The following is a 22,078-nucleotide window of genomic DNA, read 5'->3' on the forward strand; positions in this document are numbered from 1 at the left end:
CACTCCAGCCTGGGTGACAGAGCAAGACTCTGTCTCAAAAAAAATTAAAAAATAAAAAAATTTTAAAATGAAATAAAAAAATAAATAAACTGGCTTTTACCCCTTGACATTTGAATATGGTAAAATCCTTATTGTCCTAAAACAAGCAAGGAAACAAATAAACAAACCTTTCTTCACTCTAGTAGAATAATTAACTAAAGAAAGTATTGTTTCATTTCCTCTTTCATTTTTTCTTTGCAGCCAATTGTCTTTATATTATTTTTTACCATCTTTATCAAAACATTATCATGTTTTTTTTTTGTTTTTTTTTTTTTGAGACAGAGTTTTGCTCTTGTGACCCAGGCTGGAGTGCAATGGCGCGATCTCGGCTCACCGCAACCTCCGCCTCCCGGGTTCAGGCAATTCTCCTGCCTCAGCCTCCTGAGTAGCTGGGATTACAGGCATGCGCCACCATGCCCAGCTAATTTTTTGTGTTTTTAGTAGAGACGGGGTTTCACCATGTTGACCAGGATGGTCTCGATCTCTTGAGCTCGTGATCCACCCGCCTCGGCCTCCCAAAGTGCTGGGATTACAGGCTTGAGCCCACCGCACCCGGCATCATGTATGTTTTAATCAGGATATAAATTGCCTTTGACAACTGACTTAATTGCCAAATGCAGTAGATATTTTTATTTCCTATTTATATCTGTACTATTTGTTACTGCTCTTGTCTCTTGGTTCTTGTATTAGTCCATTCTCACACTGCTATAAAGAAATACCTGAAGGCTGGGTGCAGTGGCTCACGCCTGTAACCCAGCACTTAGGGAGGCCAAGGTGGGTGGATCATCTGAGGTCAGGAGTCCAAGACCAGCTTGGCTAACATGGCAAAACCCCATCTTTACTAAAAAATGCAAAAATTTGCCAGGCTTGGTGGTGCACACCTGTAATCCCAGCTACTTGGGAGGCTGAGGCAGAAGAATCACTTGAACCCAGGAGGTGAAGTTTGTGGTGAGTCAGGATTATGCCACTATACTCTGGCCTGGGCGACAAAGCAAGCAAGACCCTGTCTCAGAAAACACACACACACACACACACACACACACACACACACAGAGGATGTAGTGGTGTACGCCTGTAGTACCAGCTACTACAGAGGCTGAGGCAGGAGGATCACTTGAACCCAGGAGGTAGGAGTTGCAGTGAGCTGAGATTGCACCACTGTCCTCAAGCCTGGGCTACAGAGTAAGACTGTGTCACATACATACATACATACATACATACGTACGTACATACCTGAGACTGAGTTATTTATAAAGAGAAGAGGTTTAATTGGCTGAGTTGCACAACCTCTAGGAAGCTTGGCCGGGAGGGCCTCAGGAAACTTACAATCATGGCGGTAGGCAAAAGGGAAGCAGGCAGGGAGGTGTCACATACTTTTAAACAACCAGATCTTGTGAGAACTCTTATCACAAGAACAGCATTAAAGGAAGAAATCTGTCCCGCATGATCCTGTCACCTCCCACTAGGCCCCACCTCCAACTCTGGGGATTACAGTTGGACATGGAATTTGGGCAGGGACACAAATTAAAACCATATCAGCTCGTATGATACTACATTTTCCCAGTTTTCATCTCTGATCTCTTCTCAGTCTCATTAATTATAGCTGTTATCCAGCTTCTTTTTTCAGCCCCTGTTTTTCTGTCATTCTGTGCTCTCCTTTGGTGACTTCTTCCATATCTATATACTCGTGACTTCTTCTTACTTATTCTTTTAAAGACAGAGTCTTGCTCTGGAGTGCAGTAGCTCGATCTTGGCTCACTGCAACTTCCACCTCATGGATTCAAGCGATTGTCCTGCCTCAGTCTCCCAAGTAGCTGGGATTACAAGCTCGCACCACCACACCCAGCTAATTTTTGTATTTTTAGTAGAGACGGGATTTCACTCTGTTGGCCAGGCTGGTCTTGAACTCCTGACCTCAGGTGATCTGCCCTCCTTGGTCTCCCAAAGGGCTGAGACTACAGCCGTGAGCCACCTCGCCCGGCCAGTGACTTCATATTTGTATTTCCAGGCCATCACTTTTTTTTTTTGAGCACTCTGTATATATGTGTATGTGTCTATACACTTTCATATAACCAGCTGCCTGGAACTAATGCACTTGGATACCCCAAATGCACTTCAGATATGACATGTTTAAAACTTGTCATCTGAACTGACAGAAAAAAATTAAAAAGAAGTAAAAATAAATAAATAAAACTTGTCATCTTACCATCTTCTTGAACTTGAACTTACCATCTTCTCCCTGCCTCCTTTACTGTAAATTCCCATTATTTATTATCTTCTACTTCTCTACTCCCAAAAATTTATCATGTAATAAAAATTATACTTAATTCTCAAAATTATTTTAAGAGAGGACTGTTTTAAAAGTTAACTCTTACATATTCATATAAACCATAAAGCACACATTAAATGCACACTCTTATCTTTGCATACTTATTAAAAGCACTCACAACACATTTTTTGTTTCCGTCCTATTAGGAATTTTTGCTGTGGAATTTGAATGTTAAAGGATTCAATTATTAATAGAGCTGTCGCCCTAGGTATTCAGTGAAATTGGAAGAGTTAGATTAAATACCTTTTCAGGACAAACTGACTTGTATTAGCTTAAAAAAATTCATTCAGTTTAGCATAAAATAATGCTTCCTTGATAAAACTGAAAACAGAAAGCATCTTTGGAAGCTGTATAGCACAATTTATTTATTTATTTAGAGACAGGTTCTTACTCTGTTGCCCAGGCTGGAGTATAGTGGCACAATCTCAGCTCATTGCAACCTCCACTTTGTGGGTTCAAGCGATACTTCTGCTACAGGAGCTGAGACTACATGAGTGCACCACCGCATCTGGCTAATTTTTGTATTTTTTTGGTAGAGACAGTTTCACCATATTGACCAGGCTGGTCTGTTGGCCATAAGGCACTTTGCCTGGACTATGTAGCACACTTAAAAAAATAAGATTTGAAGTTGGAACTTAAGGCTTTATGCCAATTAATAGTGTGTGTGTGTGTGTGTGTGTGTGTGTGTGTGTGTGTGTTTGAGTGTTTGAGACGGAGTCTTGCTGTTTCACCCAGGCTAGGGTCCAGTGGTGCCGCTTGGCTCACTGCAACCCCCGCCTCCTGGGTTCAAGCACTCTTCCTGCCTCAGCCTCCTGAGTAGCTGGGACTACAGGCGCATGCCACCACACCTGGCTAATTTTTGTGTTTTTAGTAGAGATGGGGTTTCACCATGTTGGTCAGGCTGGTCTCAAACTCATGATCTTAGGTGATCTGCCCGTCTCAGCCTCCCAAAGTGCTGGGATTACAGGCATGAGCCATTGTGCCCAGACAGTTAATAGTTATATTACTTTGAGCAATTCACTTAATCTCTGAGACTGAGTTTGCTCATTTGCAAAATGGTGATCATCATCGTATATATCTCTTATAGTTACTAGGAAATTAAATGGTAATATATATGAAGCATAAGCACAATGTTTGACATGTGTTTAATACTCAAATGTAGGTCCTGTTGTTATTATTAGAGGACTCCTTACACTGTAAATACATGCTGTAAAAATTTTAGAATGCACTTTATTAGCCATTTTAGTATAGATGACCAAAACAGTTGATCTTGTAGACTAATTTTGAAGTTTCATATTGGTTCCAGTTCAAGCACTATATATAAAATATCCAGAGTAATTCATATCACTATATTAATTAGTTTAATGTTGTCTTAGTCCATTCAGGCTGCTCTCATAAAACATCACAAACTGGATAGCTTATAAACAATAGAATTTCTTTCTCACAGTTGGAGGTTGGAAAGTTCCATATCAAGAGGCTAACAGATTTGGTGTCTAGTGAGGGTTTGCTCTTCAGGTTCATAGATGGTGCTTTCTTGCTATATCCTCTCATGGTGGATGGCGCAAATAAGCTCCCTTAGGCCTTTTTTTTTTTTTTTTGAGACTGAGTTTCGCCCTTGTTACCCAGGCTGGAGTGCAATGGCGCGATCTCGGCTCACCGCAACCTCCGCCTCCTGGGCTCAGGCAATTCTCCTGCCTCAGCCTCCTGAGTAGCTGGGATTACAGGCACGTGCCACCATGCCCAGCTAATTTTTTGCACTTTTAGTAGAGACGGGGTTTCACCATGTTGACCAGGATGGTCTCGATCTCTCGACCTCGTGATCCACCCGCCTCGGCCTCCCAAAGTGCTGGGATTACAGACTTGAGCCACCACGCCCGGCAGGCCTCTTTTATAAGAGCACTGATCGCATTCACAAGGGCTCTGCCCTCATGTCCTAATTACCTTCTAAAGGCCCACCTCTTAATACTGTTGGATTGAGGATTAGGTTTCAATATATGACTTTAGAGGAAACACGAGCATTCAGATCATAGCAAATGTGAAAATGAATTAATCTTTAGGAAAATTGTTAGCACTTTTTGTGTTTCCTAGGAAATAGTTTGGTTACTGAGTAATAAGTCTATTGAACAGATTATAATTTAACAAAATGTAAGAATTATGTGAGTACTTATGAAGACTTTTTTAAAGCAGCAGGTCAGATTCTTTTTCACATTATATATTGGTGTGGTTGATATTTTTCTTACGGGGAGAAACACCACTAAGTCAACTATATAGACATCTAAAATTACCATGACTTTAATATAAATTTTAGAAAACCATTTATTCTACAGTAGTTTCCAAAACTGGGATTTATCTATCCCAAAGCTATACACTAAGATTTTTTCAGGACATATAAAGGCACAGAGAGCTTTAAGGGAATCTGTTTCTAGTCTTCAGAGACCTCGTTTATATTTTTTGCATGGTCTTTTCCAGCTTCTTTTACTTGTTACCTTTTGCTCTGTATATTTTCCATTATGCATTGATCCAGTATGTAAAAACCTCTAGGGTACCAAACAGGAAAGAAAAAAAAAAGGTATCACTCTTACGGGAGAGTCTACTGAGTACAAAGCAAGAGTTCACAGAAGAAGTTTATGGAGGTTGATAGTAACAATTCTTGGTAGCCAAAATGTTATATCTGTCTATCTTACGTCGTATCTATTTGTCTAATAATTAAGAAGTGCTGTTGTTATCACAAGGGTTTATATTAACTTTATTGTGAGTACTTCATCATTTGGGATAAAGAAGAGGAGAAGCTTGTTCTCATACCTTGATGTAATACATTAGAAGCAGTTGTAGTTTCTTGCAGAAGCTTCTAATCCTTGAGACTGTGACATTAATATGTTCATTTGAATTTAGGAGTAAAGTTTGACTTCTGACAAATTAAGTCTGATGTTGCTGTTTATTTTGACAGTAAAGATTGGCTTTGCTTTTGTTTGTTTTCAGTTAGAATAGTTGGGTTCATGAGTAGAAGGCTTTGTTAATTAAGTTGTATGACAGACATTTTTGATAAATGAGCTAAATCTGAAGTTTATTCAATTATTTTTTGGTAGAATACATTTAAATCACATTTATAGTATACAGCATTCCCTGAAATGCATCTTTTGTAACTATTTAAATTTACAACATTTAAAAATTGTTCAGGAGGGTACATAGCTTTTCACAATTCCTTCAGGGTATATGGAAGCCAAAACATAAGCTTTAGAATATTATTGTGAAAGTTTTTTTAGCCATATAAAAGAAAATAAATGTATATGTTTCTCTAATAACTTAAAGGAGGAAATGGAAAAAAGAACAACTTGATATACAGCACTAAAGTTTCAATATAGAACATGCATTCTGTTGTAGTTTTGATAAGTCTGTATCTCAAATTTTTAATAGCTGTTTTTGTTAGGCACTGCTGTTGTATATCCTTGATGTCAGAGACATACATACCATGATATCTTTTTGCTTTGCAGTCCATTGCCGATGGTTTTAAAGAGGCAGTTCGTTATGTCCTTCCACGTCTTATGCTGGTGCCAGTGTATCACTGTTGGCACTATTTTGAATTACTAAAGGTAAGATTTTATAACATAGAATCTCAAATCACTTACCTAACAGAAAAGAGTTTACTTTTTAAAATTATTTTTGGAGACACGCAGTACCAGTCTTTTAATTCTTACTTTATGTAAGTAATTAATAACTTTTATATGTAACATTGCTCTTAATTCCTATCTTGTTTATCTTATAAAGGAAATAACTTTTGAAGTTAATATTTTTTTCTGTGCAGTGTTGTATTCTTCCTCTCTTAGCTGAGACCCAAGCAACACATTAAAAATATATATATAACTTAAAAAAAAAAAAAAAGATTCTCTGCTTTATTTTAATTAGCCAAACACAAGTCCTGGTCACATTGGCTAAGTAGATTTGGAGGCTAGTGATTCATTGGGGGTAAAAGTAGCTCTGGCTTAGGATGTGTCAGGCCATTATAGTCAATGACCTGATTTTTAAATTTTTTTAATGTCACAGAGTCTTGCTCTGTTGCCAGGTGCCACGCTGGAGTGCAGTGGCACGATTTTGGCTCACTGCAACCTCCACCTCCTGGGCTCAAGCAATTCTCCTGCCTCAGCCTCCCAGATAGCTGGGACTACAGGTGCGTGTCACCACACCCAGCTAATTTTTGTATTTTGGTAGAGATTTCATTGTGTTGGCCAGGATGGTCTTGATCTCTTGACCTCGTGATCCGCCCGCCTTGGCCTCCCAAAGTGCTGGGATTACAAGTGTGAGTCACTGTGCACGACCTGACCTGATTTTAAATGCAAACCTAGTGGCAAGGATTTTAAAAAAACAATCATTCAGATAGGGGAAAAAAAATTCTTTTCAATTATATGGTCAAACCAGCATTTTTAAATGTTGGCAAATATTAGAGGGCAACTTTTTTTTTTTTTTTTTTTTTGAGACGGAGTTTCGCTCTTGTGACCCAGGCTGGAGTGCAATGGCGTGATCTCGGCTCACCGCAACCTCCACCTCCTGGGTTCAGGCAATTCTCCTGCCTCAGCCTCCTGAGTAGTTGGGATTATAGGCACGAGCCACCATGCCCAGCTAATTTTTTGTATTTTTAGTAGAGACGGGGTTTCACCATGTTGACCAGGATGGTCTTGATCTCTCGACCTCATGATCCACCCGCCTCAGCCTCCCAAAGTGCTGGGATTACAGGCTTGAGCCACCATGCCTGGCTAACTTTTTTTTTTTTATAATTTTTTTTTATTGCATTTTAGGTTTTGGGGTACATGTGAAGAACATGCAAGATTGTTGCATAGGTACACATGTGGCAGTGTGATTTGCTGCCTTCTTCCCCATCACCTGTATCTGACATTTCTCCCCATGCTATCTCTCCCCACCCCTCACTGTCTCTCCCCTATTTCCCCCCAACAGACCCCAGTGTGTAGTGCTCCCCTCCCTGTGTCCATGTGTTCTCGTTGTTCAACACCCACCTGTGAGTAAGAACATGCGGTGTTTGATTTTCTGCTCTTGTGTCAGTTTGCTGAAAATGATGGTTTCCAGGTTCATCCATGTCCCTAAAAAGGACACGAATTCATTGTTTTTGATGGCTGTGTAGTATTCCATAGTGTATATGTGCCACATTTTCCTTGTCCAGTCTATCATTGATGGGCATTTGGGTTGGTTCCAGATCTTTGCTGTTGTGAACAGTGCTGCAAGGAACATTCATGTGCATGTGTCCTTATAGTAGAACGGTTTATAATCCTTTGGATATATACCCAGTAATGGGATTGCTGGGTCAAATGGAATTTCTATTTCTAGGTCCTTGAGGAATTGCCACACTGTCTTCCACAATGGTTGAACTAATTTACACTCCCACCGGCAGTGTAAAAGTGTTCCTATTTCTCCGCATCCTCTCCAGATTTTTTAATGATTGGCATTCTAACTGGCATGAGATGGTATCTCAATGTAGTTTTGATTTGCATTTCTCTGATGACCAGTGATGATGAGCATTTTTTCATATGTTTGTTGGCCTCATGTGTGTCTTCTTTTGTAAAGTATCTGTTCATATCCTTTGCCCACTTTTGAATGCGCTTGTTTGTTTTTTTCTTGTAAATCTGTTTTAGTTCTTTATAGATGCTGGATATTAGCCCTTTGTCAGATTAGGAGATTGCAAAAATTTTTTCCCATTCTGTTGGTTGCCAGTTCACTCTGATGTTTGTTTCTTTTGCTGTGCAGAAACTCTTAAGTTTAATTAGATCCCATTTGTCTATTTTGGCTTTTGTTGCCATTGCTTTTGGTGTTTTAGTCATGAAGTCCTTGCCTGTGTCTATGTCCTGAATGTTGTTGCCTAGGTTTTCTTCTAGGGTTTTTATGGTGTTAGTTCTTATGTTTAAATTTTTAATCCATCTGGAGTTAACTTTTGTATAAGGTGTAAGGAAGGGGTCCGGTTTCAGCTTCCTGCATATGGCTAGCCAGTTTTCCCAATACCATTTATTTATTAAACAGGGAATCCCTTCCCCATTGCTTGTTTTCGTCAGGTCTGTCAAAGATGAGATGGTTGTAGATGTGTGGCATTGCTTCCGAGGCCTCTGTTCTGTTCCATTGGTCTATATATCTGTTTTGGTACCAGTTCCATGCTGTTTTGCTTGCTGTAGCCTTGTAGTACAGTTTGAAGTCAGGTAGCATGATGCCTCCAACTTTGTTCTTTTTGCTTAGGATTGTCTTTGCTGTGTGGGCTCTCTTTTGGTTCCATATGAAGTTTAAAGTGGTTTTTTCCAGATCGGTGAAGAAGATCAATGGTAGCTTGATGGGGATAGCATTGAATCTATAAATTACTTCAGGCAGTGTGGCCATTTTCATAATATTGATTCTTCCTAACCATGAGCATGGAATGTTTTTCCATCTATTTGTGTCCTCTCTTACTTCCTTGATCAGTGGTTTGTAGTTCTCCTTGAAGAGATCTTTTACATCCTTTGTTAGTTGTATTCCTAGATGTTTTATTCTCTTTGTAGCAGTTGTAAATGGGAGTTCGCTCATGATTTGGCTCTCTGTCTGTTGGTGTATAGAAATGCTTGTGATTTCTTTACATTGATTTTGTATCCTGAGACTTTGGATATCAGCTTGAGGAGGTTTTGGGCTGGGGCAATAGGGTCTTCTAAATATATGATTATGTTGTCTGCAAATAGGGACAATTTGACTTCTTTTTTTCCTTATTGAATACCCTTTATTTTTATTTCTTGCCTAATTTCTCTGGCTAGAATTTCCAATACTATATTGAGTAGGAGTGATGAGAGAGCACATCCTTGTCTAGTGCCAGTTTTTAAAGGGAATGCTCTAATTTTTGCCCGTTCAGTATGATGTGGGATTGTCATAGATAGCTTTATTATTTTGAGATATGTTCCATCGATACCTAGTTTATTGAGAGTTTTTAGCATAAAGCACTGTTGAATTTTGTCGAAGGTCTTCTCTGCATCTATTGAGATTATCCCTGGCTTTTATATTAATGTTACTGTCATGGATTAGATGGGAGAAGTCTTAACCATCTAAACCAATGACGTGGTATTCTAAAGGAAAGGTACAAAATAATCAAGCAGAAAGATACTTTGCTTCTAAAGAGCAGTAAAAAAGTTGGAAGCTGGAAAAAAAATGTTGGAAGCTGGGCATGGTGGCACAAGCGTGTAATCCCACCTACTTTGGAGGCTGAGATGGGAGGATCACGTGAGGCCAGGAGTTCAAGGCCAACCAGAGCAACATACCAAGACCCTGTCTTTTAAAGGAAAACAAAATTCACAAAGAAGGTTTTATTGAACAAGATATATAGGAATTACAGTTTAAAAGGGGTCATAATCTGAAAGTTGGCAGTTCTTAGATGTTAGCTAGAGTCAGTGAAAATCAGGAGCAGTGATAGAGAGAAATGAATGGATCATCACCAGAAAATCTCCATCTTTCACATGCTTACTTTGGTATCACTCCTACCTTTGAAAGATCAAGGGTAATTGTTTAAGGAATTAGAAGTGGGAAAATAAACACTCATTGATGAGTTCTCATGCTTGTCCAAAGGCAACAGACACTCTTGTTACTATATAATAGCAATTTGGGGCTTCACAGAATGAATAAAGAGGGCCAGGTGAGGTAGCTCAGATCTGTAATCCCAGCACTTTGGGAGTCCAGGGTGGGGCAAATCACTTGAGAGTAGGAGTTCAAGACCAGTCTGGCCAACGTGGTCAAACCATGTTTTTAGTCTTTACTAAAAATACAAAAATTAGCCAGGCCTGGTGGTGCATGCCTGTAATGCCAGCTACTCAGGAGGCTGAGGCAAGAGAATTGCTTGAACTTGGGAGGTGCAGGTTGCAGTAAGCCGAGACCGTGCCACTGCACTCCAATGTGTGCAACAGAGCGAGACTCCATCTCAAAAACAAAAATGAATAAATAGAAACCACCCATGTCCGATCAGTGAAACAGTAACCCTTAGAATTAATATGGAATATATTCAGTTTTAATTAATACACAGCAACAACAAGAACAAATAGAAATGTGGAATGGAAAGACAAGCCTTAGAAGAGTTGAAATAGCAAATGATTTGAATCGTTTCACAAAGCAGGATATCCAAAATGGCAGTAAACATATATTCAAAATCATCAGTAGTCAAGGAAATACAAATTAAAACCACAGGATACCATTACAGACATGCCAGATTATAGAAATTTAAAAGTCTGAAAATATTCATAAACAGCAGCATGAACTATTTGCATCCTGGTAGGAATGTAAACTGTACAACCCACTTAGGAAAACTTTTGAACCTGGGAGGCAGAAGTTTCTCTTGAAGAGAAATGTACAAGAAAGTCTATAGCAGGTGTCAGTAATAGCAAAGCCTGTTTGCCAACCAAAAAAGGATAAACAAATGGTTGTTCATTCAGATAATGAAACAAAATTAAGCTAGAACAACACACAACATCAATGAAGCTTACAAATAAATTTTTTTTTTTTTTTTTTTTTGAGATGGAGTTTCGCTTTTGTTACCCAGGCTGGAGTGCAATGGCACGATCTCGGCTCACCGCAACCTCCGCCTCCTGGGTTCAGGCAATTCTCCTGCCTCAGCCTCCTGAGTAGCTGGGATTACAGGCACACGCCACCATGCCCAGCTAATTTTTTGTATTTTTAGTAGAGACGGGGTTTCACCATGTTGACCAGGATGGTCTCGATCTCTTGACCTTGTGATCCACTCGCCTCGGCCCCCCAAAGTGCTGGGATTACAGGCTTGAGCCACCGCGCCCGGCGCAAATAAATTTTGAGAGTTGTTACTATTTCATTGATGTATGTATTATACCATATTTTCTTTATCCATTTATCTGTTGATAGACCATTGATTTTTTTGGTGCCTTTTGGTTACTGTAAATAATGCTTCTGTGAATGTGGGTGTACAAGTATGCTTTGAATTTTTTTTTTTTTTTTTTTTTTTTTTTTTGAGACAGAGGCTCACTCTGTTGCCCACGCTAGAGTGCAGTGATGTGATCTCAGCTCACTGCAACCTCCGCCTCCCGTGTTCAAGCGATTCTCCTGCCTCATTCTCCCACGTAGCTGGGATTACAGGCGTACACCACCACACCTGGCTAATTTTTTGTATTTTTAGTTAGAGATGGGGTCTCACCATATTGGTCATGCTGGTCTTAAACTCCTGACCCTATGATCCACCCGCCTTAGCCTCCTAAAGTGCTAGCATTACAGGCATTAGCCACTGTGCCCGGCCTTGAATTCTTTTGTGTATATACCCAGAAGTTGAATGGGTGGATCATACGGCAATTTTATCTTTAATTATTTGAGGAACTGCCATACTGTTTTTCAGAGTAACTGCACCATTTTACATTCCTACCAACAGTGCATGAGGTTCTGAGTTTTCCAGTTCTTGGCCAAACCTTGTTACTTTCTGTTTTTTGTTTTTGAATAGTGGTTATCCTAATGGACATGAGGTGGTTATCTCATTGTGGTTTTGATTTTAATTTTCCTGATGACAGTGATGTTGAGTATCTTCTATGTGCTTGTTAACTATTTGTGTATCTTCTATTGTATTGTGTTGTTTTGAGACATATGGTCATGTGTTTTGTTTGTTTGTTTGTTTGGGGGATTTTTGGTTATTTCTTTTTAGAGAGGGATTCTCGCTGTGTTGCCCAAGGTGATCTCAAACTTCTGGCCTCGAGCAATCCTCCTGCCTTGACCTTCCAAAGTGGAGAAATTACAGGCATGCGCCCCTGCACCCAGCCTAGTCGTAGGTTTTAATGGATTGAATTTCCCACCAAATTCCTAACTCCACTCTTACAAAAATCTACAGAGTATATTACTAACAAAAAAGTAATTGATTGTATGTGTTATTTCATACCTAGATTGAACTCCTAGTACAGTGAATTAGAGATACATTCATAATTTATTAGAATTTCTCTTGCTGTGGTAACACATATCCATAGTAAATGTAGCATTTGGTAGGAGTTTCAAGAAAAACAGGGTAAATATTTCAGTGAAGTTTCATACAGAGTTAAGAAAAAACTTAAATGTTTTAAACTTTTTAAATATCTTTGGAAAATGTAGCCTGGCACAGCGGCTCACACCTGTAATTTCAACACTTTGGGAGGCAAAGGTGGGAGGATAGCTTGAGCACAGGAGTCTGGGACCAGCCTAGGCAACATAATGAGACCCTATCTCTACAAAAAAGTAAAACTAAAAAAAATTAGCTGGGTGTGGTGGCATGCAACTGTGGTTTTAGCTACTTGGGAGGGCTTACGCCCAGGAGGTCGAGGCTGCAGTTAGCCCTGCCACTGTGCTCCTGGGTGCCAGAGTGAGGCCCTATCTCAAAAAAATAGAAAATAAAAATAAAATGTCCAAATGATTTTTACAGTTGCTTTTTCTCTTTTTTCCTGATTACTGTGCTCATGGTACTTTATATGTGTATTGTGTTTATGTTTATAGAAAGAGGGTTGGGCCAGGCCTGGTGGCTCATGCCTGTAATCCCAGTACTTTGGGAGGCAGAGGCAGGATAGCTTGAGCCCAGGTGTTCAAGACCAGCCTGGGAGACATAGTGAGACCCTGTCTCCTCAGAAATTTAAAAAATTAGCTAGTTGTGGTGGCATTCACCTGTGGTCTCAGCTACCTGAGAGGCTGAGAGTGGAATATCATTAGAACCTAGGAGCTCAAGGCCACAGTGAGAGAGACCTTGTTTCCAGAAAGAAAAGAAAAGAAAGAAAGAGGGTTGGTTTGAGAGGTCAGTAGGTTTATATAAAATTTCAGCTGTTTTTATTAAGTATATATAAAATTCATTTAGAGTTATTATTTGTTGCTGCTTTCTCTATTATTAGAAAGTTGGGAGAAGAATCAGACAATGCAGTTTTGATTTTTCTTTCTGTTTTTTCTTAGCAATTGAAAGCATGTAGTGAAGAACAAGAAGACAGAGAATGTTTGAACCAAGCTATTACTGCTCTCCTGAATCTCCAAGGTAGCATGGACCGAATTTACAAGCAATATTCACCTAGACGCCGACCTGGGTAATTCCAAAGTATTGAAAATGTGAATGCCTCTGCTTACTTCACTGTCTTTGATACCTTGTTTTCTAAAGAAATGTGATTTATAGTGATAGTTACATTCTTGAAAGTTGTGCTTGTTACACTTTTATGTAAGTGTTAAAAATGTAAATGCCTTTGCTTACTTCACTATCTCTGATACCTGGTTTCCTAAACAAGTGTGATTTATAGTGATAGTTACATTCTTGAAAGTTGTGCTTGTCATATCTTTGTCTTTTACCCTTTTTTTCTTTTCCTTTTTTTTTTTTTTTTTTTTTTTTTTTGAGAATGAGTCTGTTGCCCAGGCTGGAGTGTAGTGATGCAATCTCAGCTCACTGCAACCTTCACCTCCCGGGTTCAAGCGATTCCTCTGCCTTTGCCTCCCAAATAGCTGGGACTTCAGGTGCCCACCACCACCCCATCTGCTAATTTTTGTATTTTTAGTAGAGACAGGTTTTCACCATGTTGGCCAGGCTGGTCTCGAACTCCTGACCTCAAGTGATCTTACCCACCTTAGCCTCCCAAAGTGCTGGAATTACAGGTATGAGCCACCCCAACCAGCCTTTTTTCTTTTTTCTTTTCTTTTTTTTTTTTTAAGAGACAGAGTCTCACTCTGTTGCTGGAGTGCAGTGATGTGATCTCAGCTCACAGCAGCCTTGATCTCCTGGGCTCAAGCAGTCCTTCTGCCTCAGTTTTCCAGAGTAGCTGGGGGGCACCTGCCACCACACTTGCCTGATTTTTGTATTTTTTGTTGAAACAGGGTTTTGCTATGTTGCCCAGGCTGGTCTTGAACTCCTAGGCTCAGGTTATCTGCCTGCTTTGGCCTCCCAAAATGTTGGGATTGTGGATTGGGTCTGAGCCACTACACCTGGCCAACCCAGCCTAGCCTTAAGATTTGCATTGTTATATTGTTAGGGTAGACGTAATAAATGTTTGAAAATATAATCTATGAAAGAAATTTAGGATTTTTTGTAATTTTAGTCCTTATAGAGCCAGTAGTACTTTTTTATGGTAATGAAATCAAGGGATATATTATTTAGTGGCAAAGACAGAACTAAATTCTGTGTGTAAAGTCTGTTTGGTTATTTAATATTTTTCTCACTTGATTTGACATAGTATATACTTAAAACCGTTTGGGTTGCCTAGCTACTGAATAAGCTAAATTAATTTTTGTTTGTTTGTTTGTTTAGAGATCCTGTTTGCCCTTTTTATGGTCACCAATTAAGAAGCAAACACCTGGCTATCAAAAAAATGAATGAAATTCAGAAAAATATTGATGGATGGGAAGGCAAAGATATTGGACAGTGTTGTAATGAATTCATTATGGAGGGACCATTGACAAGAATCGGTGCTAAACATGAACGTCATATTTTTCTATTTGATGGCTTAATGATCAGTTGTAAGCCTAATCATGGCCAGACTCGGCTTCCAGGTTATAGTAGTGCAGAATATAGGTTAAAAGAAAAATTTGTCATGAGGAAAATACAGATTTGTGACAAAGAAGATACTTGTGAGTACAAGCATGCTTTTGAGTTAGTATCCAAAGATGAGAACAGCATAATATTTGCCGCGAAGTCTGCTGAAGAAAAAAATAATTGGATGGCAGCCCTTATTTCTCTTCATTATCGTAGTACTCTAGATCGAATGTTAGATTCAGTATTATTGAAAGAAGAAAATGAACAACCACTGAGATTACCAAGTCCTGAAGTATATCGTTTTGTAGTAAAAGACTCTGAGGAAAACATCGTTTTTGAAGACAATTTGCAAAGTAGGAGTGGAATCCCCATTATTAAAGGAGGAACTGTGGTGAAATTAATTGAAAGGCTTACATATCATATGTATGCAGGTATGTGAAACTCATTGCAAGTGCTGACCTAGGGCGTGGGACCAAAAAGCTTTTTAAGAATGCTCAAAAATATTTGAGGCTTGGGGAAAAAAATAGATTGCCTCCAAAATGTAAGAATACTGTAAATGGTCGGGCGCGGTGGCTCACGTCTGTAATCCCAGTACTTTGGGAGGCCGAGATGGGTGGATCACGAGGTCAGGCGTTCGAGACCAGCCTGACCAACATAGTGAAACCCTATCTCTACTAAAAAAAAAATACAAAAAAATTAGCTGGGTATGGTGATATTCACCTGTAATCCCAGCTACTCAGGAGGCTGAGGCAGGAGAATCACTTGAAGTGAGGAGGCAGAGGTTGCAGTCAGCTGAGACCATGACAGTGCACTTCAGCCTGGGTGACAGAACAAGACTCCATCTCAAAAAAAAACAGAAAAACTGCAAAAACAAAAGGAATAAATAAGAGAAAGAATTAAATGTCTAAAAATGTAATATTGTTAACTTCATTAATTTTGAATAAATATTCATAGAATTTACATATTTATGAATTTCAAATTTGAAAACAATCCTCGTTTATTAAGAATATACCATGATATATTCTCTATGTCAATATTGCTCTGTATGTGGCAGGGATACCATGGTATCCTGCCAGTACCATGATTGGCAGGAAAAGTCACAATCTTAAGAACCAAAGTAAAAAGAAAAAGGGAGGAAGGCCTCCAAATATGGTACTTTTGAGTTAATTAAACTGAATACATTAAACATAAAACCTATTTTATGCTTTACCTTTTCAGATCCCAATTTTGTTCGTACTTTTCTTACCACATATCGTTCATTTTGTAAACCACAGGAATTGCTGAGCTTACTGATTGAACGGTAAGAAAAATATGTATTTCACTTATATTGACATTTTGTGAAAAATTAACTGTATTTATAAAGTGCCTAGTAACTAATAAATGCTCAAGTAATCATTGAACATACTTTATTTGGCATTAAACTGGCAATATTACTCTTCCCTTCAAATAGAGTACTCCTTAAAATCTGTTTATAACAGAGATCTTTCAAGCTCTTAGAAATATTTCAGGTAGTAATCAGACATAATAATTTAGAGGATAAAAGCACTGTATTTCAATCAATATTGTTCTGTACAATAAAATGGTACTTTCTTAAAAGAGACTCTTCTACTTACCACTTTATTTTTTGGATTGTAGACTACTTTGCCAAATACTTTCTACTTTTAAAACAAACTTGTTACAAAAACTTTCAAAACGTGTACAAGAGCAGAAAGAAGAATATAATAAACCCATTTATTCATCAACCACCTTCAATAATTATGAACTCAGTGTTTGATCTGTTTCCTTACAAATTTAAACACTCCACCCCATGTTTATTTTGAAGTAGATCCTAGACAATATAATTAATCTATAAATGTTTTCCTAGCCAGGCATGGTGGCTCATGCCTGTAATCCCAGAACTTTGGGAGACTGTTTGGTGGATCACCTGAGGTCAGGAGTTCGAAACTAGCCTGACCAACATGGTGGAACCCCATCTTTAAAAAAAAAAAAAGTTTTCCTATGTATCTCTAGAAGATATGGACTCTTATTTTTAAAAATAAAATTCATTATTAAACCTAAAAAATTAGCAATTATTTTATTATTATTAACTTTTAAAAATTAGTGTTGGGTTGAATTTTTTTTTTTTTACTTAGTATTTTAATGATGTAAATGTTTTATAGTTTAAAATATAGAATCTGGACTTCAAACTGATGTTTTGTTTTACATTTTAAAACTTATTAAAACTTAATACTTATAACAAAGCTTAGTAACTGTGTTATCAAGATATAATTCTAGACCTCTATCACTACATTGTTTTATGAAACTAAATTTACCAGACTGAGTCAGTGTAATGTGCTGTGAAGATCTACTCAGTTCTGTTTCCATGTCCAGAATAAGGAAGCCAAACTTGTTAGACTTATAGTTCAGGTATGTTTCCTATGTTTGAGCAAGTTTTTAAATTTTTATCTTATCCACTTAGGTAATTTAAATATTGTTAAATATTCAGTTTTGGCCCTCCCTTTGAATTTGTACTCATTTAGTTAAAGAAATTTATTAGCCTATTTTCTTTTTTTTTTTTTTTTGAGACGGGAGTTTCGCTCTTGTTACCCAGGCTGGAGTGCAATGGCGTGATCTCGGCTCACTGCAACCTCTGCCTCCTGGGTTCAGGCAATTCTCCTGCCTCAGCCTCCTGAGTAGCTGGGATTACAGGCACATGCCACCATGCCCAGCTAGTTTTTTGTATTTTTAGTAGAGACGGGATTTCACCATATTGACCAAGGATGGTCTCGATCTCTTGACCTCGTGATCCACCCGCCTCAGCTTCCCAAAGTGCTGGGATTACAGGCTTGAGCCACCGTGCCGGGCTCAGTCATGTTCTTTAAATTGCTTATGAATTCTTTTCTTGGCTCTTTTCGATGGACCTTTTCTGTATTATCAGTGCTAACAAACAAAACTTGAGTTTTTGTAGCAGTTAGAATACAAAACCTTAGTTTTGTATAGCCAAAGGACAGTTTTTTGTAGTATATCATACTTTAAGGGAAGTTTAATAGTAATCCACTTTGGAAAAAAGTGGTAGGAAAGAAGGTTGCTTGGTCACAATATTTTCCTCCTTGTATTTTCATTATGTCTGAACAGATTTTTCTGCTTTTGCTTTTCTTCTTAGCTTTGAAATTCCAGAGCCAGAACCTACTGATGCAGACAGATTGGCAATAGAGAAAGGCGAGCAGCCAATCAGTGCAGATCTTAAAAGATTTCGCAAGGAATACGTCCAACCAGTACAACTTAGGTTTGGCTTGAATATTATATATATACATATATATATATATTTTATGTGTCATTCAGTTTTCAACATATAGTTAACACAAAAGTTTTTAGCTTTTAAAAGTTCAAATATAGATATTATTTTTAACTTCAAAGCAGTTAAGTTAAACTAAAAAAGTTCCCTCTCAGTGAAGCTATTTAATACCCTGAAGAAATTCAACTGTTTAAATATCCTGTTTTACAAGATACAAGAGCAGATAGAAGAATATAATAAACCCATTTATTGATCTACCACCTTCATTAATTATCAACTCACTGTTTCATCTGTTTCCCTACACATTTAAACACCCCACCCCATGATTATTTTGAAGTAGATCCTAGACAACATAATTGATCTGTAAGTATTTTCCTCTGTATCCCTAGAAGATATGGACTCTTATTTTTAAAAATTGAATATCCTTATTAAACCTAAAAAATCAGCAATTCCTTTATTATGATTAACTTTTGCATTACGTATCTCTGGCATGTGATATGTTATGCTTAAATTACATTAGCAGGGTACCTATTTGTTATTATAAGTAAAAATTTTAAATTTCATGTGAGCTTGCCTGCTGTCAACCTTTTTCACACTTTTTTTTTCCTTCATTTCCCTTTGTGATCATCTAGTAATCCTGGCTTTTTTACAATTTATAGTATTTGTGGAAGTTCTAGCCCTTTTCCCACTTATCTCTCACAAAATATATAGACATTTGTTACTTTAAGAAATCACTGCAATAGTTCCTTAAGAATGTATTTGGTTATAGAAGCTTCCAGTTGTTAAATACTGCTGTGTGCCAGGCGTTACCCTAAACGCGTAGTCTTTTTTATCTCATTCTTGGAACTTGATTGCTATTCTCACTTTATATATAAGGAAATCGAAACTTAGCAAGATAAAGTAATTTGAGCTAAGTTATGTATAGAGAGTGGCAGGACAAGATTCAGACTTATGTCTGATTTTCTTAGCCTGTGTGTGTGTGTGTGTGTGTGTGTGTGTGTGTGTGTATATCACTAAGCACTTTGTGTACCACTTTGAAAACTGGAAGCTCCTTTGATTAGCCCTATTTACAGTCCAAGTAACCGAAGTATTATCTACTCCTTTCCATTGGAAACCAAGTTATCTTATTAATTATATATAAATATTTTTTCTCTCTAAATTTCAAGTTTCCCAGATTACTGTTGACCAATAAATTGTAGTTTTGGAACTGAGTATATTAATTATTTCCCAAGATAATTGCCACAAATAAATGCAGTTTTAGTGGAATGATAGTGCTCCCAGCTATACGGCTTTCACCAAATTTTTTTTTGACATGTCATTCTTTGTCTAAGAAGACGAGATTATGGTCTTTGATTCTCAGTCATTTATTTCTAAGCATTTGCTGTGTTCTCAGTCCTGTACTTATAACTATGCTAAGTACAGAAGTAACATAGATTGTCATATTATGGCTTTATTGGGGACCTTACTGGGGAAAAAAGACACATGAAACTCTTATGTTTTGTTCTACTTGGAGTGTTTAATGACTTAGAAAAATACATCTCCATAAAATTGCAGGACTAGCAAAGATTCGGCCAGAGTAATTAGGGAAGGCATCTTGGAGAAGATAAATCTGAGATTGCCACTAAAGGATATAAGGCTTTAGATAGGTAGAAAGATGGTTGTATGTATTCAGGGTCATGGGAAATAATATGAACAAAGGCAAGAAGGCAGAAATGAGAGTGATGTGCTGAGGACACAGGTAAGGACATTGACCTGAGAGAAATGTAGACATTGTATTGCAAGAAATAGTAGATGAGATTACCTATATGGAGGTGGGTGGAGTTGAAAACTCTGAAATCCAAGCCAAGATATTAAATCTTTTATATAAATATTGAAAGATTTTTAGTAAAATGGATGGTAGTAATTTTTCTAACATTTTATTATGAAAAATTTTAACATGTAGCAAAATTGAAAGAATTTTACAATGAACACCCATAAACTAACCACCTAGATAGTTACTCATCTGTTATATCTATTCATATACCTATTCATTTACCATTCATCTGTCAGCTCATTAATTAATTTTTACATGAATTTTGAAGTACACTCCTTAAATACTTCAACTCATATGTCATTAACACTTCAGTGTTTGTTTTTCTTTTTTTCTAAAATATGCATATAGTGAAATACATTTTTTTCTTGCTGCCACTGGAGAGAGAAGATACATCTTAAGTGTACTTCTGTTGAGTTATAACAAAAACATGCATCTGTAATTCAAACGCCTTTCAAGATATAGAATGTTACTACACTCCAGAAAGTTTCCTATGTTCCTTCTTAATCAGTTTTTGTTCCCACTGCCCAAAGGCAATGTTCTGATTTCTCCCTCCATAGATTAGTTTTAACTGTTTTAGATTCTTAACATAAATTCATTCTTACAAACTCATTTTGTGTCTTCTTTCACTTAACATGCTTTTGAATTTGATCTGTGGTTTTGCTTGTATGTGTGTATTGTGAGGTTGTGTTTTATTATGTGAATATACCAGTTTATTCATTTTTCCCACTGAAAGATACATGGGCTTTTTCTAGTTTTGTATTATTGTGAATAAAGCTGCTATGGACTTTATCTTGCCAGTCTTATTGTGAATATTTTTCACTTTTCTTGGATAAATAGCTCAGAGTGGAGTGGGTGGGTCGTAAGGTAGGTTTGTGTTTAATTTTGAAAGAAACTGCCAAAACTTCCCAAACATTCTCACCAACAATGTATGAGAGTTCTAGGTGCTCCATACTCTCACCAACATTTAGTAATATTAGTCTTTATGCCTTAGCCATACTGCTGTATGTAGTGGTATTTCATTCATATTTTGTGGAGAATCTGTTCAAATCCTCTGTCTAATTTTGATTGAGATACTTGTCTTTTTATTACTGAGTTGTAGGAGGATACTGAGTGGGACCAAATGCCAGTCCTTTGTCAGATAAACGTTTTGCAAATATTTTCTCTCTATGGCATGCCTATTAGTTTCCTTCTTTTCTTCCTTCCTTCCCTTTCCCCTTCTCTTCTTCTTCCTCTATTTCCTGCCTCTTCCCTCTCCCCTTATCTTTTCTTTCCTTTCCATTTGCATAGTTGATTAAATCTCTTTGCACGGTGATAGGTAATCATTTTTGTGATACTGTAAAACAAAATAGTTCTATTTTTGTCTTTTGAAATGAAATAAGAGACTGTAGGCATATTTGTAGATTACATATAAATTTGATGGTAGGCTAGGCCTGGTGGCTCATGCCTATAATTCCAGCACTTTGGGAGGCTGAGATGGGAGGATCACCTGAGGTCAGGAGTTTGAGACCAGCCTGGCCAACATAGTGAAACCTTGTCTCTACTAAAAATACAAAAATCAGTCGGGCATAGTGGTGGGCACCTGTAATCCTAGCGACCTGGGAGGCTGAGGCAGGAGGATTGCTTGAACCTGGGAGGTGAAGGTTATAGTGGGCCAAGATCGCACCATTGTATCTCAGCCTTGGCGATGAGAGCGAAACTCTGTATCAAAAAAAAAAAAAAAAAAAAAAAGAAAAAAAGAAAAGGAAAAGAAAAGAAAAGAAAAATTTGATGATAGCACTTGGATTTAGAACCAGATACAGTACATCTTAGTTGGTTTTCCATTTTAAGTGAAAAATATATCAAAATTTAAATCTTAAAAACTGCTTTTTTAAGAACTTAAAATAGCTTTTGTAATATAGAGCATTAGTTTTCTGCATATGAATAAAAAAATGTACTTTTCCTTACTATAAATGGGAAGCACAGAAACCACTATTTTTATGCTTATAAATATTTTAAGAGTATATGTTTTATTAGTAAATAATACACAGTTTGGAGACCTACTTTTCTCTTATAATTGAAACAAGTTATTGATTAAATACAGATTTGAGAGTCTTTGAATATTATATTGACCCTCGTATATAAAGCTATCATCATGGCATTAAAGAAGTG

At 37.6% G+C, this 22,078-nt stretch overlaps 1 protein-coding gene across 2 annotated transcripts in view; it reads left to right on the forward strand.

Moving 5' to 3' along the window:
• The window catches only part of SOS2 (SOS Ras/Rho guanine nucleotide exchange factor 2), a 118,393-nt gene that overhangs the window by 64,306 nt on the left and 32,009 nt on the right, over nucleotides 1–22,078 (forward strand). For both annotated transcript variants that reach the window (XM_074393966.1, XM_039468995.2), the window contains 5 exons: nucleotides 5,860–5,958; nucleotides 13,286–13,413; nucleotides 14,619–15,274; nucleotides 16,062–16,143; nucleotides 17,986–18,108. In XM_074393966.1, the coding sequence (XP_074250067.1) occupies nucleotides 5,860–5,958; nucleotides 13,286–13,413; nucleotides 14,619–15,274; nucleotides 16,062–16,143; nucleotides 17,986–18,108 (1,088 nt within the window). The remainder of the gene's footprint in view (nucleotides 1–5,859; nucleotides 5,959–13,285; nucleotides 13,414–14,618; nucleotides 15,275–16,061; nucleotides 16,144–17,985; nucleotides 18,109–22,078) is intronic.

This window comes from Saimiri boliviensis, chromosome 2, assembly GCF_048565385.1.
Source record: "Saimiri boliviensis isolate mSaiBol1 chromosome 2, mSaiBol1.pri, whole genome shotgun sequence".
Taxonomy (NCBI): Eukaryota; Metazoa; Chordata; class Mammalia; order Primates; family Cebidae; genus Saimiri; species Saimiri boliviensis.